Source organism: Lissotriton helveticus, chromosome 6 (assembly GCF_964261635.1).
Source record: "Lissotriton helveticus chromosome 6, aLisHel1.1, whole genome shotgun sequence".
Lineage (NCBI taxonomy): Eukaryota > Metazoa > Chordata > Amphibia > Caudata > Salamandridae > Lissotriton > Lissotriton helveticus.
In genome coordinates, this window is record NC_136067.1 from 613,577,609 (window position 1) to 613,595,860 (window position 18,252).

Genomic DNA, 18,252 nt, shown 5'->3' on the forward strand with positions numbered 1-18,252 from the left:
GTATTGTACCACACAATCAGTTCACCTTCTGATGGCCTCTTTGCCTCTGTGCCTGTATCCATTATACTGTGTGGCTGCAAAGGCAAAGTGATTCCATCAGTTGCTTGGGGCCACGCCACCATGCAAATGAGGTAACCACCCTTTGGCTAGCACCAGCGCTACATATTCACCGGCATAATCTGAATTACAGAAGGGGCTGCACAAGCAGCTACTGACTCTTCTATAATACCAAAGAGTCCCTGGGAAGCAGAAAGCAGGAGCAAACGTCTGCGGCACCCCAAGGAGACGTTATGTAATACAGCTCCTGAATTAAAAGAACAAGCCTGTAGATATATTATAATCAACTACCCAAGTGGTGCTAATTTGCAGGAATGTGCTATTCGAAACCTTATTAAATACTGAAAGAGTGTGCTATTTGCTCCAATTGATTTTGTGATGGTCTGCATGTATTTGCAGTTGCAAAAAATATTAGGGGCAGATTTACAAACCCCTTGCGCCTCTTTTATGCCGCCGTTGCGTCACTTTTGTGATGCTGCGGCGGCATAAAAGATGAGCCATGGTGCGGGGTATGTACAACGTGACACATCTGGGAGATGTGTCACGTTGTAAAGCCCTGTACCAGAAGTAGGCGTACCTGCGCAGGGCGGGGGAGGGCGTTCCGGCGCAGGATTGCCTCCCAAAAGTGGCTGAGTGAAATCTACAAGATTTCACTCAGTCACTTTTGAGCCCATGCTGCATCAAAACCCTGCACCTGCTTGAAGCAGGCGTAAGGATTGACGCAGATTTGTACAGATAGGGCCCCCCAGAGCATTGCTGGAGCTGCATCGTGCTTGCAACGCAACTCCAGCAATGCCCTGCCTTTGGCACAGATGCATCACGCATCTGTGCCGTTTTTGCCCCATGTTGCACCGCATTCTAAATGCGGCGCATCCATGGTGGCGGAGCCGCTGGGCACAATAAGTGGCGCATCCCTGCTGATATGCAGGGATGCGCCACTTATTGTAAATCTGCCCCATTAGCATTTTACTCTTGTATACAAACATTACTGTTTTTGGCTGCAACAAAACAATATTGAGTGCTACTAAAATAAATACACCAAAATAGCACCACTTTATATAAGTTATATGATGCTAAATTGTCCCTTTCTGTAAACGATCACCTCGATGATAGTTTATGTATTCAGCCGCCAGCTGCTGCATTGTATTGTATTTGTCCTGTGAGAGAACACTGATACAGTGGTGGGAGAAATGGTTAATTCTGGAACCGACCATGCAACACTACTTCTGTATGATTTCCAGGCTCCAAAGATTACACTCAATTGACTTTGTAAAGGATGTTTGAAAGTCTAAACCATTGTTCTCTGGAACAATATTCCTGCCAAGGCCAGGCTGGAAATAAAAACAGCTAGTTCTCCAGGAAAAGTGAAACAGTTCGTTGTTCCAGTTAAGATCTTGATTATGTGTGCTCCTGACACCTCATCATTTGTGTTCTAGAGATGATAATATGAGCGATGTATGTGCTCTATCAAAGTAATGACATGGTCTTTACCCTCACCACCCCACTGTCAATCTCCTGGGACACCGGACAGCAGGTAAACAATAAACTGTGCAGATATTTCAGAATATGGAAAGAATAATTGAAGCACATTTTTGGGTAATTCTGAAGTGTGGTAGAAACAAATATTTTAATATGACCAATTTAAATTAATACACTAGGGGCCCAATGTAGGTCGGTCGGTAACGGCCGAAAATCGTATTTTCGGCCGTTACCGACCGGTATTTCAGAAATGGTATGTAGGGCCCTTAATTTTACAGAATCGGTAAATTTACCGATCGGTAAATTTACCGATTCTGTAAAATACCGAATCGGTATTTTTTACCGATTCGGTAAATTTGAGATGTAGGTGGGACTCTTCTGAGTCCCACAAGCCTTACAAAATCGGTATTTTACCATCAAATACAATTTGATGGTAAAATACCGATTCCGGTGTGCAAGCACATGTGTGCATGCACACCTCAGCCATATGACAGGCAGACCTGCCCTTGGGGCATGTCTGCCTGCCACATGGCACCCGAGCCTGTTTTGGGGGGGCCAGAGGGTGTCAAAGTGACACCCCCTGCACCCTTGTGAAATTCGGTATTTACCGATTCGGTAAATACCGAATCGGTAATGCCCATTCATTCCTATGGGCTTCAAAGCCCATAGGAATGAATGGGCATTACCGATCGGTATTTACCGAATCGGTAAATACCGAATTTCTCCAATTCGGTATTCCAGCACATCTGGAATACCTACATACCCACCCCTCAGATTTACCGATTCTTAATTACCGAATCGGTAAAATTCGGTAATTAAGAATCGGTAAATCCATCCTACCTACATCGGGCCCTAGGTGATGACATTTCCACACATTATCATTTGTGCACTGTATACTTTTATCAGGAAAACTGTATGTCTGTGCAAAAGTAATGATCATTTCAATTAAAGATGTGTTGTTTGTAATGGCAGTGCGCTACCACACCATGCATATTCAATTTCACCACACTCTACTCTACTCTGCACCTCTCCACAACACTGCATTCTACTTTGCACCACTATATACTATGCCACTCCACTCCACACTGCATCACTGCACTCTACTCTGCACCACTCCACTCATCTCTACACCACTTTACTCTATGCCAATGCACCCTAACTCACACTACTCTACTATGCACTGCTGCACTCATCCCCAATTCACTCAACTCCAATCCACTCAAAGCCACTCTCATCTACTCTGCACCATTACACTCTACAACACTCTATGTCAATGTACTCTACACCACATTACTCTACTCTGAAACACTCTGAAACACTGCACTCTATGCCTCTCAATTCCATTCTGAGCCATTCCACTCCATGCCACTGCTATCTACCCTGCACTGCCACGCTACGCCACTGCACTCTATGCCACTTTAGTCAAAACCAATACACTCCACACCACTGCACTCTATACCAATCTACTCTGCCCCACGGCACTGTATGCCACAACACTCTACTCTGCAACACTCTAAGCCATTGCACTTTACTCCATTGCACTCTGTCACTTTACTCTGTACCACTCTACGCCACTGACCTCCCATTGTACAATACAACCCTCTACTTCAGCACTGGATTCTCTATCAATAAACTCAATGCCACTCTACTCTGTGCCACATTACACTGAACCACTGCACTCTACTCTGCACCACTCTACTGCACTCTACACCACTATACACTATGCCACTCTAATCTAATGTCTGTGCATTACTGAACTCAATGACACTGCACTCAACACCACTTCACGCTTCTCTCCTTTATTCTGCACCACTCTACTCTATGCCAATGCACTCTACCATGCACCACTGCAGTCTTCGCCACTGCACCACTCTACTCTGCACTACGGCACTCTGCACCACTGCACTCAATGATACTCTTCTCTGCAAGACTGCTCTCTACAACTCTACGCTATGCCACTCCATTATATGCCACTGCACTCTGTTCTGCACCACTCAACTCTACACCACTCTACTGCATTCTACACCACTCTACTGCACTCGACGCAAATGCACTCTACGATACTGCACTCTATGCCACTCTGCTTTGCATCACTCCACTCTATGCCACTCTAATCTATTCTGCACCACCGCACTCCACACCACTGCACTCTACGCCACTGCACTCTATGCCAGTCTACTTCATTTTATTCCATTCATCACCATTGCACTCTACACCACTGCAATCTACTCTGCATTATTCTACTCTACATCACTGCACTCTGTGCCAATGGACTGTACACCACTTCGCTCAAAGCCAGTGCTCTATACTCTGCTTCACTGTACTTTATGTCTCTTCACTATAGTCTACTCTACTACACTCCAGAATACTCCACTCTATGATGCTCTACTCCGTTAAATTCTACTCCACTCTGACACTCTACTCCACGCCACTGCACTCTACAGCACTTTACTCTATGCCACTGCACTCCAAGTCACTCTACTCCGCTCTGCACCCCTTCATGCCATTGCACTCTACGCTATTGCAATCTATTCTGCACCACTGTACTCTACATCACTCTACATCACTTCACTCTATGCCGATGGACTTTACACCACTTTATTTAAAGTAAATGCACTATACTCAAATGTACTCTGCACCACTGTACTTTACGCCACTTCTCTATGGCACTCCACTCCATGATACTCCTCTTTATGATGCTCTAGTCCATTAAACTCTCCTCCACTCTACCCCTCTTCACTCCACAACACTCTATGCCACTCTACAACACTACTCCACTCAATGACGGTCTATGCCACTCCATGCCGCAATACTCCACTCTATTCTGCGACTCACTACTACACCCCACTGCTCCACTCTATGCCCCCCACTCCACTCTGACACTCTATGCCACTCCACTCTACACCACTTGACTCCACAACAATCAGTCACTCTACTCCACTCTACCCAACACCCTGTGCGCCACTCCGCTCCACTTTGCTCTAGACCACACCACGACACTCTATACCACTCCACTCTATGCCACTTAACTCTATGGCACTTAACTCTATTCCACTCCACATTCTTCCACTCTATGACACTCTACTCCCGCCACAACACTCACCACCACTCCATGCGACTCTACTTCACTCCACGCCGCTCAGCTGTACTGCACAACACTCTATGCCACTCCATGACTCTCTACGCTACCTCATAACACTCCACTGTACTGCACTTTACGACACTCCACTCACCTTTACCCTACTAACTTTTAGTCATTCTGAACAGCTTTCACGCTGGTGTACAACATGGCTAAGACATATTAGCAAAGCCAATAGCTCTTGCGTAGGTGTGTTAACCCAGCAAGCAATTCTATCAGCATTTGAAAGTAATTGAACTTTATTGTCTCGCAAAACACTTTCCTGAGTCAATTTTATTTTATGGCAAAAGTTATATATCAGATTCATGTCCATCTTTGTGCGTATGGTAGCTTTTAATCACATCTCTAATTTACCAAGTTAATCAGGCCAACTCTCTATAGAGTGAGACCATTAAGCTTTACGAAACAAAACAGGTCTGGAGAGAGGGTTTGATTTCAGAAAAGCCCTACAATGTTGGTGCAATCAGCTTCCACTTACGGGCAATACACGTATTTTATTAGTGCATTAAAAAGTCATGTGCATCATTCAGTCTCACTTGGCAGGAATGAGGTGAGATGAAAGGGGAAGGGGAAAAGGCAAAACTTTTGTCATGTTGCCCTCACACACCCCAAGCGGTGTCATGCTTCCTCAATGGGCCCTGCTCCTCGTCGGGCCGGCGCTGCAATGCTCGACGGGCTCACCGTTTCCGGGGCTCTTTGTCGGCGATCAGTTATGGAGAAGCCGTTGGGTGCGTGGGGGTGTATTTGGGCAGTGAGTGGTTATGTGCACGTAAGGGGTGATCTAAAATAGGTCAGGGTCCTATGTGAGATGTGGTGCACAAATAGAAACCAGGCTCCAAGAATTTTGAGAGTAGCCTGTTGTGGGGCCCTAGTAGTCCTGTACTGGGCGAAATAGGAACCTGTGGAGAAAACCCAAAAAACATTGGGTTTAAGCACTCTTAGGCCCTGAAGAAGTGCCACCTGATTCCTTTGGAACAACCAGGCACGAAACATGTCGACCCCACCTTAGAGACTGCCTGTTATGAACATTACATTCCCACAGGGCGTCCAATTTATTTTTATTTAGTCAGGATCCACCTTTACCATTAAACTTATTGAGATTAGGATTGACCCTGACCTATTTTAGATCACCCCTCACGGGCACATAACCACTCCCTGCCCCGACACCCGCACGCACCCAACGGCTTCTCCATAAAAGATCTTCGACAAAGAGCCCCGGAAATGGTGAGCCCGTCGAGCATAGCAGCGCCGGCCCAATGATGAAGCATGACACCTCTCGGGGTGTGTGAGGGCAACATGACAAACGTTTTGTCTTTTCCCCTTCCTCTTTCATCCGCCCTCTAGGAACTGCACTCCCTTTGCTCAACACGTTCTCCTTGGAGCCACGTGTGCAGGACCTGCTTAAAGATTACGAGTGAGTGTGGTTGTGTTGCGACAGAGAGTCCTGAGGCGGAAAGCCGGGACTGTATGTTTTTAAACTGCTAAAATAGCGAAACTGCTAAAATTGTCTGTGTGAAGTGGAAATCCCCACTGCCTTTCTTAACCAGCAACTCGGGAAGTTTTTTAAATATTAACCTGTGCACTTACCCGATTTCACCTTTTAAACTGTTATTTGCCGCTGTGTGTAGCGGAGCGCTGTCTCGCCCTAAAGACTCGCCCAGAGCCTTGAGCCTTTCATCTGTGCCCGCTCTCTACCCCCACAGCAGCCGAGTAGGCGCTGCTTGGGGTCCCGCCATTTTTTAACAGGGCGAGCTGACGATTGCTTGGCCCCTCCCCGCCCTCACGTCATCGCCAGCATAAAATGATGCCCTCTCCCAGGAGGCGCAGCGACGGCGCCAGCGGAGCGCCAAAGGGAAGCCCGTCTGCGCCCGTCCGCGCCTCGACCGGGCCCAGGGCCATATCCTCTGGCCGACCCATGCAGTACTCTAGAGAATCCCTACTAGGTCTGACACAAATGACATCTACCTGCACCCCACCTCGGAACAAGGAAAACTGGGCAGGACCATGGAGTTGCAACACATGTAAAAATAGCTTTGGGTATACTCAAACAAAGAGCTCTCTATGCCATAACAAAATGGAAAACCTACACTATGGGCTTGTCAATGTCAGGTCCATGGGCAAGCATGCCCTACATATCTTTGATTTAATTTCTGAAAAGGAGCTGGACTGTCTTTTCATGACAGAAACCTGGCTAACCCAGGACAGAAACCCAGATGTAACGACCACTCTCCCTCAGGGATACCTCATTGCTAGAGAAGACAGACCCCTCCAGAGAGGCGGAGGTATAGCAATTGTTTACAGGGACTCACTAAGCTGCCTAACTTTCCCAATTCCAGGTATTAAAGGTGCGGAAAGCATAGGTTTCGCTCTGAGGGTACATGATTCCTTCACCTTCTCGGTGAAGGTCCACCGGGAACACCCACTGACTTCACGAATAGTATCGGAGAAGCAGTGGGGGACTTAGCCCTGAAATCCGCCAACTACACGATCTTAGGAGACACTAACATACATCTTGCCTCCCCCTCAGACCACGCCACCGTAGGCTTCACTGACACAATGAAGGTCCTCGGCCTCAAAATACTCACCACCATGCCTACACACAATGGAGGACACATCCTCGATTGTATTTGCTCAAACCTGGATACACTCAAGAACTAACCTGGTCCGACCATAGCTATATCCCCTTTGAACTTCAAGGGGTACTGACACACAACCCTGGGAACAAACCATGCGCTCCCTAGGGAGGGCCCCGCTGGAAGGACATAATAGGACAACCGGGGTTCCTAACCAAGGCACTAGAAACCATACCGATATCAGAAGGGGACCCTGGGAAGGATAGCCAGTCCTTTAGGGAATGGATGGATGCCCTATCTAAAGAGAATGGAAAAACAACATCAAGATCAAGACGAAACAAGAAATATAGAACCTCTGCCCCCTGGTTTTCCCCAACCCTAAAGGAAGAACAAAGGAAGGTCAGGGCGTTAGTGCGGACATGGCGAAGAAACTATGATACAACTGACCAGAACAGGTACAAAGTGGCTCGCCGACACTACCACGGGATGATAAAAATAGCCAAAAAAGACTTCTACACCGATGCCATAACAAACAGTAACAATAAACAAAAAGAAATCTTTAACATTGTCAATTCTTATATCAACCCCAAAACGATGCAGAGAGACATCCCTCCCTCCCAAATCCTGTGTAACAAGATTGCTGACTATTTCCATAATAAAATACAGATGCTTACCAAAGACTTCAAACATCACCCCCCTCAGGAAGAGCCCCGAATAATCAATACTAGCTTGACAAACCAGCTATCTTCCTTCCAGCATGTCAGCTGGGAAAAATCCCGGACAAAAATTCTAAAAATCAATTCGGGCTCTCCTTTTGACCCCTGCCCCCCCTATGTCCTTCACACTCAGGTGGAGATCGTGAATCCCATCATTAACAACATGATTAACTCTTCACTTACATTAGGAGTTGTTCCTGAGGAATGGAAATTGGCAGCAGTAAGACCTCTACAAAAAAAACCCTTACCAGATCCCACCGTCCTAACCAATCTGCGACCAATCTCCCTGCTCCCCACCTTCTGTAAACTTACAGGAAAGGAAGTTAATCAACAATTAACTGCCTTTTCAGAAGCCAATAACATCTGGCACCCCAACCAGGCTGGCTTTAGAGCACAGCACTCAACTGAATCAGCACTAATTTTTTCATTGGAAACACTCAGAGCAGCACTAGACCAGGGCAAAAAAGCAGTCCTTATACTCCTAGACCTGTCCGCAGCTTTCGATATGGTGTCCCATACCATCTTGATAGACCGACTAGCCGCGGCAGGGATAACCAGAAAGGTACTGAGCTGGCTGAAAAGTTTCCTAACAAACAGATGACAAGTAATCACTCTGGGCCAGTTCAGATCAGAAGAGATACCACTAAACTCAGGTGTACCTCAGGGCTCATGTCTGAGCCCGACACTTTTTAATGTCTATATGGCTCCTCTGATTACCCTCATATCATCCTTTGGCATAGCCACCATCTCCTACGTGGATGACACACAACTCATCCTAGTGATGGAGGGCGATACCAGTGAAGCAGAGATCAGGCTTAAAAACTGTCTAAAAGCCATTTTCCACTGGATGGGCACGAATCATCTTAAATGCAATTCGGGAAAGACCGAGATCCTACCTTTTGGAAAAGGAAACTCATTTAATCCAACACTGTGGTGGCCATAAGATGCTATTGTCCCCCCTAATACAGCCAACGAAGTACGAAACCTAGGAATAAAATTTGATCCTTCCCTGAGTTTCCAACAACAAGTAGTAGCCATGGCGGGGACCTGCTTTGGCATTATAAAAGGGCTCAGGAAATTCTTCGACCTGATCCCTTTTGCAGCAAGGAAGATGGTGGCAGTAGCCCTTATTACCTCTCGCATTGACTACTGCAACAGCGTATACGCAGGAACAAATAGGATAGTCTGCCACAAACTGCTAATGGTGCAGCATGCAGCGGCCAGACTAGTGCTGGGATGGAAAAGAAGGACATCAGCCACGATAGCTATGAATACCCTACACTGGTTGCCAATACACAAAAGGGTGCTGTTCAAAATTCTGCTAATCACCTTTAGGGCTTTCAACAGAACAGGACCCAAATACATAGAAAACATGTTCCAACGGTATGTCCCCTCCCGATGTCTGAGGTCCCAAGGTGACAACCTTCTTACCATCCCAAAGTTTAGATTAAAAACCAGGGGAGGCAAAGCCCTGGCAGTTTTAGGGTCCAAAGCCTGGAATACACTACCACCCTCTTTCCGGCAAATCTCCACAGAAACCACCTTCAGAAAGACCCTGAAAACTTGGATCTATACCTTATCTGATACACAATGTAAAAACATGATTTAACACCCCTGTCAAGACCTGCTACATGAACATAGCCACCTGTTCTGTTGTACACTCTGAAGCGCTAAGATGCTCCCTGGAGTGTAATCCGCGCTATATAAAAAACAGTTGCATTACATTACATTACAAAGATTGGCTCCTGGTCCCACCCTTCTCTTTCTCTAACAAAAAGGAATGAGGTGAGGTCACATGGTGGAATTTAGCCTCAAATGTTCTTTTCAAGCGGTGGCGTCACATTTTTTTTTAATTGTGCTCTAAAAGGAAGTTAAAGTGCAGCTGTAGTGGTAAGCAGTTGCACACTGCGAAAAGCAGCTCTTTAGTTTTCTGCAAAACATCAGAACTCAAAATAAAGCGACATGTGGCAAAGCTTCTACATAGAAATCAGTCAAGTACAAGAAAGTGTTTTACATATGAATATGCATAAGGCTTTATTTACTCATTAACTATGAAGATTTTCACTTAGGGTTGTCCCTTTCTTAAGGTTGTGACACTTACTTTAAATTGTGGTGGGATTTTTAGAGAGAAGGTTTTTACAACATATGTCACCCTATTGTCTCTGTAGTGGTAATCAATAAGGCTTAACAAATGGAAAATCACTTGTTCGTTCTTTAGGCCAGCATCATCTAGGAAATAAGCTGCATTAAGTACAAGGCCACCAGAACAGGCACCCCCTCCATACGTGGCAGCGAAATCAACTACGTGAATTGGACAACAGAAGCCAGGGCATCGCCAGAAACAAAACACACCAAAATACAGAACTAGAAAAAGCATGCTGTGTCTATGCTCTCAGGATAATGAAATAGCATTTCATTAACATCATCACTACTCTAGCCCTTCTGCAATATAGCAATCTGAAGCCTTGCCCTACCACACCAGACTGACCATCCATGTATTTCATCTTGTAGGTCGCTACCAGTTCTTTGTCTAGATGAAGACCCTGATGGATTTATCCTAAACTGGGGTTGAAACGTCGGCACTCTTTGGCCTTTCTGCATCTTGAATTTAGGAGGTTTCCTAACTCAAATGCTGATATCATGGGGTTGTGATTGGTTTACTAAAATATCCAATGGGTATTGGCCTTATGTACATATTGTAAATATACTCATTCTTTGTCTGTACTTTTTCTTCTACATATGGCTCACTAATTTTCACTCACACTGCGCCATCACTTGGAGCACCTATCGTTATTTAACGTACAATGATCAGTATAATTGATTTGTTATTTCTAATACAACACTGAATATCCTCATGTTTGTGGATTCTTGCTTTCCTCTCGGAAATTGACCCATTCCTTTATTAAACATATCTAATCATATTTATATTCGTACCTTATTCATTCTGCAGCATGGATTAGAGCAACGCCTCTTTGAAGATGAAAAGAGCATTTAAAAGTTAACGTAGTTCTACCCTGTGACGTTCCAAACTAAATAGATTACCTCATTATCCCTGGACACAAGTGCTGCAGGTGCCAGAAAAGTCATCCATACTGATTCAGGCCTTACAAACCAATGAACAAGGATTGTTTTGCCAGGAACTAAGGCAATGATGTTATAAGAATGAAGCAACCTACCTTGTGTTCCATTTATGGAGGTCCACATCAGAAACCCTTCAGAATCCCATTTAACCATGATCTTAAGCGCCAAGGAACTAATCTACACATATCTAGATCCTCACACGGGCGAGTCAAAATGGCTTTGCTCCAGCTCAGGAACCATGGTGATGAAGTAATACAGAGAAACCAAATACATAATGTTCCAGTGATATTATTCTACTTGCAAAAGCTCCAACAGTCGACTTATTCCTGGTCAATAACCTCAGTATTAGTCAAGCAAGTCATCTATACTGATCCAGGTTCCAGGATCCAATGGATCCAACAGGACTGGATAAACATAAACCGTGCCTGGCTAAGAGCCTGCATCGAAATATAGGAATTGATTATTTCACTGCCTTCTATCCAAAACAAGCAGTACCTGTCTCCCTAAGGATATATAAAATAAAGAACTTTAGTGAAGAGAGTCGCTTTATTTATAAGGCATTAAGGAGAGGAGAAGCTTATTTAAAAAAAAACAAATTGGGGAAGGTGAGACGGGTGCTTGTATCCAGGTTGGGGGTACACAATCCCTACTTCAAGTATGGACTGTGATGAGGAAGAGGGAGACGAAGAAATGTCTTTCCATCTCACACTCTCTTGAAACATGTTCATTGTGTTATCGGATTTACATCCAGTGAAGGGAGGCACCTACCTACACAGGAATGAGTACAATGACATGATGGGTTGGATGTATGACGTTACAACGCATACTTTTACAACGCATGCCTTTACAACGCGGTTTTTACATCGCATACCATTACAACGCATAGTGCTTTTAGGCGCTGGATAGTGATTTATTTAATTTACTATTCCAACTCCAGTCCCCGTGGATAGTAGGGAAGGTGTTGGATAGTATATTAAATACATTCCCTATCCTAGAGCGCCCCCCAAAGCTATGCGTTGTAATGGTTTGCGTTGTAAAAGTTGCGTCGTAATGGTAGTGCGTTGTAAAAGTTTCGTTGTAAAGGATGTTTCCCGATGGGTTACATGACCAGCAAAACTATAGTGTCCAGTGTGGGCACCGCATGTTAGAAGGGGGAAACTCTGGGGGGTCTTATTATTTCCATAGAGAACTATATCTTACTGCAGTGTCATTCTGTACGGATCACTTTCATGTTATTAAGCAATGACTATGTAATGTGTCCTATTCTTCAGTGTGTGTTTACCTGCTTGACTGCGACGTAAATTACTGTATTCTGACAGAAAACACATTCCTGTGTGTGACAAATATTAAGCCGGTCTTTGGATTCTGTTGTAATTTCATTGACACTGATTACTACAATTAGGTTGCCTCGTACCACTACATTATTTTCCTAAACGAAACCACACCATAAATTATAAACCCGAGTTATTTCCCTAGTCATAATAATGTCCTCATTAAATCACAATTACGTATTAGATCAGAAGTACCACATGGAAGACAACATATCTTGCATATCTGTACATCCACCGTGGTAATCTCAAAGAGGGAGCACAATAAGCCATCTAGAGCACAGAGTGCAGCTCATTCTGAGACCAGCAGTGGAGTGCTAGAACCATCTGCATCGGCGCTTAGTGATACTGAAAGGACAAGCATGCAAAAAATACAATTATGGCCCTTGTTACAAGTTGGTTGAACTAGGGTGGGGTATTTTTCACACATGGTAAATACCAGTACCCCAGAATGAGATGTTTACCACAGCTGGTAAATACTTTCTATTCTGAGTTTTCAGCAGGAAAATTAGGTATGATATGCAGAATCCTTTTTAACACACCAAATTACCAATATTTTGCCCTTTTATTTGGCCTTTTCTTCTGGTTAACTTCGGAAGTTTTGACCTGCTGAAAATCTATTAGGGAAAAACTTTGAGTGTGTTATTTAACAAAAACGTGCACTTCTAATCCAAATAAGAATTTACACAGGGATCAGAATTTAGCCCTTATGATTATGGTCAGACTAAACCTGCTAAAATGTACGGAGGAAAAGGACCATAAAAAAGACAAATACGCAGAATTGGGGTTAACTGAGGAATGGTAAGCCTCATTTTAGGTTTGAAAACTCTGAATCTGGCGTATCTACCACATTCTATAAATACCGTGGTAAATGCAATCGGTGGTAAATAGTAAATACTATCTGTCCAACTTGTAATTAGTGCTTCAGTATAAAAACTGTGTTGGACAGTATCAGTACTTACAATTACTTTGTGCAGTTGCAAGTACTAACACTGCATTTGGCAAAATCGCAGGCTGATTGATAATCTTGTCAGGCGACTACATAGCGGATTTTTTAGTGAGTAATGCATTCATTTTTTCAGCGCGTCACTTGGAACGAGGGCCCATGTATGAGTTAAACACTTATTGACTGCACAGCTTTCAAGACCATACCTTCGCAGCCTGTGGTAATGTGTACTCGGCTCAGCCCTTTCGACACACTTGCATAACTATGTCCAAAATGTCCTTCTTGTTCCCCAATTAATCAGTTATATCTTAGAGTGCTCTATGGTGCTGGAAAGTTCAACGTGCATGTGAGTTTTCTACCATAAAATCCGTCACCTTACATTTCAGTCACAACGTGCTATTAATGATACTAGACGGTTTGGCATTTGTGTTTTTTAATCATTTGAGGTGTGCAAACGGCCTTGACCAGAAGACAGTTAGAGAAATACAATCTTAGAATTAAGGAAAAGCATCAAAGTGTAAAACTGTGCAAGAAATGTCAGCTAAGGCCATGTATTTTTAAATACTGGTTAGATAGGTCAGACTCATAAAAGACACACTTCTTTTCAAAATCCCGTTCACTTTTAACAAATCCGTGCTCGAAAACCACTAAGCACCCTATGCACAAAATGTGTTTTCAGTCTGGCGGGAGGGATGCTCTGACTGAGTTACACCTGAGCCTCCTCGCACACTGCGCGAGGTGCAAGTCGCTCTCATAGCGCCTCACTCACTCTGCAGTGGAATAGCCCTGGATAGTGCAGGAAGCGCTACATACACGTACACACTGCTGTCATACTGACATACCGCCTTTCGCACAGTCTTCTTCAATATCATTCATTACTGGGATGACATTTTCCTCATGTCTATTTAAAATACATTATTATTTACTACAGCTCTGAGTTACCGTGACACTCCTTTCTTCATCTCCCATCATCCATTGCTCTCTATTTCATCATGTCTAAGGGTACTAGTTCGTCCTGGCAGAGGAGCAATGCCGGTTGCGACGCCTGAAAACATTATTAATCCCGTGTAATCTACTGACTTTTCAAAATGGGGGTGTGGCAGTACCACGCCCCACCTGACATCAGGTCTGCTTCTTTAGCTGCAGTGCTTTACTTACATGGGATGCAAATGAAAACTCAACCTACGTCTGGTGATAGGAGTAAACATTATTCCCGAACCAGCGGCCAAAACGTGTGTGACAAACAAGGGTGTGTTTGCATGTGAAATGCAAATCTGTCACATATAGGGCTTGTAAACCAAACACTCGGTCTAATATATGCATGCAAACCCAGGCCCTCTTCATCAGTGACTTTGAGTAACTCTGTATTAAAATATCGATGTGCTTTCTTTTTTAAAGATTAGGCTATACACAAGCCATGTTGAAGATCGCCACTGAAAAATGAAAATAAAAGCAAAGTTTCTAGTAAAATATGAGATTGCCCAAAGTACAAAGGTACAAAACACCAAAATGCAATTACATATTTGTTTGGATTTCCTAATTTAATAGGCAGTGTGAAACTGGGAAACAAGGGAAAGGTAGAATATCATACACATTACGCGTTCATGGTTCAATTCTGTTCGCAGGTACAAAGGAGCACTCTGTTGTTTTCTTACGTCACACACAGAGGCGTCCCGTGCCAGACAGGGGTGGATAGGATGCAGCTGCTCGAGCCGACATTCTTGCAAGCACGTGCGCAGCTCTAAATCACCGGCAGATCCGTCCTGGAGACTTTCATGTCCATTACTTGAATGGCTAGAGCAATGATTGACTACGTAGATAGGAACTGACAATATCGACTGTAAAATAAATTAAATTACAATGGTAAGAAAATTCCTGAAATCCAGAAGGTTCCACATTGTCCACGTGCAAGACAGTGCTGCGTTCCCTTTGGCACACAGGTGGTGTCATTTTGTTACCATGTGGTTTATGACATTAGGATAGGATGGGCGCTGCACTGGACTTGAGGATGGTGTCGAACTACTCAGAACCCTTGCTGGTGTGTCCTGATGCTGCCTCGAAGACGTTGCCGACAGATGACAGCATCAGTAGCCCACTGAAGTGGTGCTCATGCGCTGTTTGTCCTAAAGATTCAGCAAACACTGCTCTCTTCATCTTGAGTTCAGCCTTAGCTGATGGATGACAATGCTTTCTGGAAATAATAAGGAAACAAAGACAAAAACGATGACATGGTCAATATTTTTTTAAAGTTGTGAAACGTGTCTGTTATACCTCAAACACAATTTCAATAATAAGCCTTAGATTTAATGCCTACTCATTACTGTGGAGTTCCAGCAGTACCCGTACTATTTTATATAAATTGAGGAAACTTCTTAAATTCATAGAACTTCCAGATCCCTTATTAAGGGCCGTATGTATCATTCCTTTTACGGTCGCAAACGGGCCCAATTCGAAGAACAGGGCCATTTGCGACCTGTAAAATGCATTTTGGTATGTATGAATTCCAATTTACTATTCAATAACTTGTTATCGAATCACAACTTGGAATTGTGCATACAAACCAATTTGGTATTGGGAAGGGGTGTGTTTAGGGCATCCCTTCCTAATACCCGATCGCATCGGTATGTAAGAATGTTTTGCGACTGAAATGCGGTCGCAAAACATTCACATTTTACCACTTACTTCAAGTAGGTGGTAACCCATTCACAAATGGGAAGGGATCCCCAACGAATCAGCGATTCATAATCGGTCACAAATTTCAACCTTCCTCATTAAAATTCATGACATAGGTCGATTTGCTACCCACTAGGAATCGATGAATGGAATTCATGGAGTTTGAGACATTAGGAATAGCGATTACCTAATTGCTATTCGCAGAGAATTGCAATTAGGTAATCACTATTTCCAATAATGATACATATTAAGCAGAAGCGGGTTCTTGGAACTCATTTACAATTTTAAATAGTAAGTCACACCATAAGTATCAGATTGTGATCAAAATGCCATGAACCAAAAGATGTTGCACTATTCCCCTCTTCACATTATAGTGTATATTGCTAAAAAACAAAGCAGGCAGGGAAATGGTATACATGCTATGACTTAGTTTTAAGTGAAGCACGCATAAGGCGTGTCATCTAGTTAGGTCAGAGCATGTACAAGGTACGAAGTTCTCTAGAGTCATACAATTCGGACATGCCTCATGGTTAGGACACAGCACACAAAAAGATTAAAGGCTGGAACTAGGTTATGACAGGGGCAGTCAGTAAGTCATGAACACCTCCTCAGCTGCCTATATCTACTCTGCCACCTGGCACTCTGAAATAGCTCAGTGGTTCTGCCTACAGATTTAGTAAAATGGAAATATGACGGCAGCAGAGGTTCACTTTATAGGCGATTGCTGGAAAGAAGAAACAAAATGCATGAACATGGAAATAAGCTCCTATCTACTTTCACTCTAAGTTCACAAGAAGGTCGGCTAGTCCATTATTCTCAGCTGAACATGCTAAATGCAAAACAGAACTATGTCCCATAAAAAGCCAGGTGTGGAGAGGTTACAAAAATGAATTAAAATATACATATTTTGAAAAGGCTAAAGAGTAACACTAAAAAAGTAGCTAAACAATTATATTTTCCTTGTGGCTTCTGAATGCTCCTAACATGTCCATGGAACTATTTAAAATTGTAAATGAGTTCCAAGAACCCGCTTCTGCTTAATTTTACGTAATGTGATCTCATGACATGTGAAAACCTATTGCTCTTTTTTACTGAACAATTCGTATCTGTTAGGGAATATATTGAGTGAGAACTGATTGGATGGATTCTCTTTCCTGAAATTGCTCATATAACCTTTGATGAATTGCATCCTAATTTTGAGTCACATTTTAATGAGGCCATATTAAATAGTCATTTCACTTTATCCCCATTATACATATGTCCCGTCAATACATGCAGAAAATAATATTATCATTGACAAAGTAGACCTTATTACTATTTATCTGTTCCTTGGAAACAGGTGTGGTACTTCAGCCTTGCAGTGGTTACGCCTCTGCTCAACACACCTTCTTCAGATCCATTGAACCCCCAATGATTTTTGACCCATAACATTGCTCCCTTGTTTATTAAACTGTTGGAGACATTTGTTTTCTTTCAACTACAGGGCATTGTGGAATCTAACAATATCCCAGTCTGGCAGGGGTTTCAGCATGTAGCAACTTCGAACTTGTAGTAGTCTTAGTTTTGGTTAATCTACAACGACTTAGGGATGCTGAAGGTCAAAGGGCCCTTGTGCCACTTGACCTTCTGCCGCCTTTGATATATTAACAACAGCATCCTAATCACAAGACTCAGAAGAATTTGCATTAGCGGTACAGTTGTATTATGGGCAGAATACTTTGTCTCATTATTAACAAATGTTCTTATATATTTGCAGCAATTGACTGTGGAGTGCCTCAGGGTTCAATTCTATCCCTGTCAGGGGCGTAACACAGGCCCCCCGCAGCCCACGCGGTGCGGGGTGGGGGGCCCTAGCTCCAAGGGGCCTCCTCGGCACTGAACTCTGGCCGGGAGAGCTCCTGATTGAGCCCAGAGGGGCCCCCCTAGTACCGTGCAGGGAGGCCCCCCTCACTTTTCGTTACGCCAGTGATCCCTGTTGCTCTTTAACATTTACCCGCGACCGTTGGCTAACGTACTTCACCACTTGGAGAATGGATTCTTCAGGCAGCTGATGATACACAGCTTACGCTTAGTTTGTCACCTCACTCAAGAACCAATAACAGACTAGAGTGAATGTTATCTGATGGTCTATTGGTCACCCACTAGTGAATGTCTGCTAATTATTTGAAATGGAATCAAGCTAGAATGGAGGTACTTCTAACAGCATAAAATCATATAAGTGACTCGCATTTGCCAGTTTCTTTATGCCCTTCTCCTGCTC

The 18,252-nt window shown here is 43.7% G+C and overlaps 1 protein-coding gene across 5 annotated transcripts in view; it reads right to left on the reverse strand.

The window, feature by feature from the left end:
• Positions 1 to 14,841: 14,841 nt before the first annotated feature.
• Positions 14,842 to 18,252, reverse strand: part of FILIP1 (filamin A interacting protein 1) — a 751,153-nt gene continuing 747,742 nt past the window's right edge. For all 5 annotated transcript variants that reach the window (XM_078648080.1, XM_078648077.1, XM_078648078.1 and 2 more), the window contains one exon: positions 14,842 to 15,510. In XM_078648080.1, coding sequence (XP_078504206.1) covers positions 15,470 to 15,510 — 41 coding nt within the window. In that variant the 3' untranslated portion in view covers positions 14,842 to 15,469. The remainder of the gene's footprint in view (positions 15,511 to 18,252) is intronic.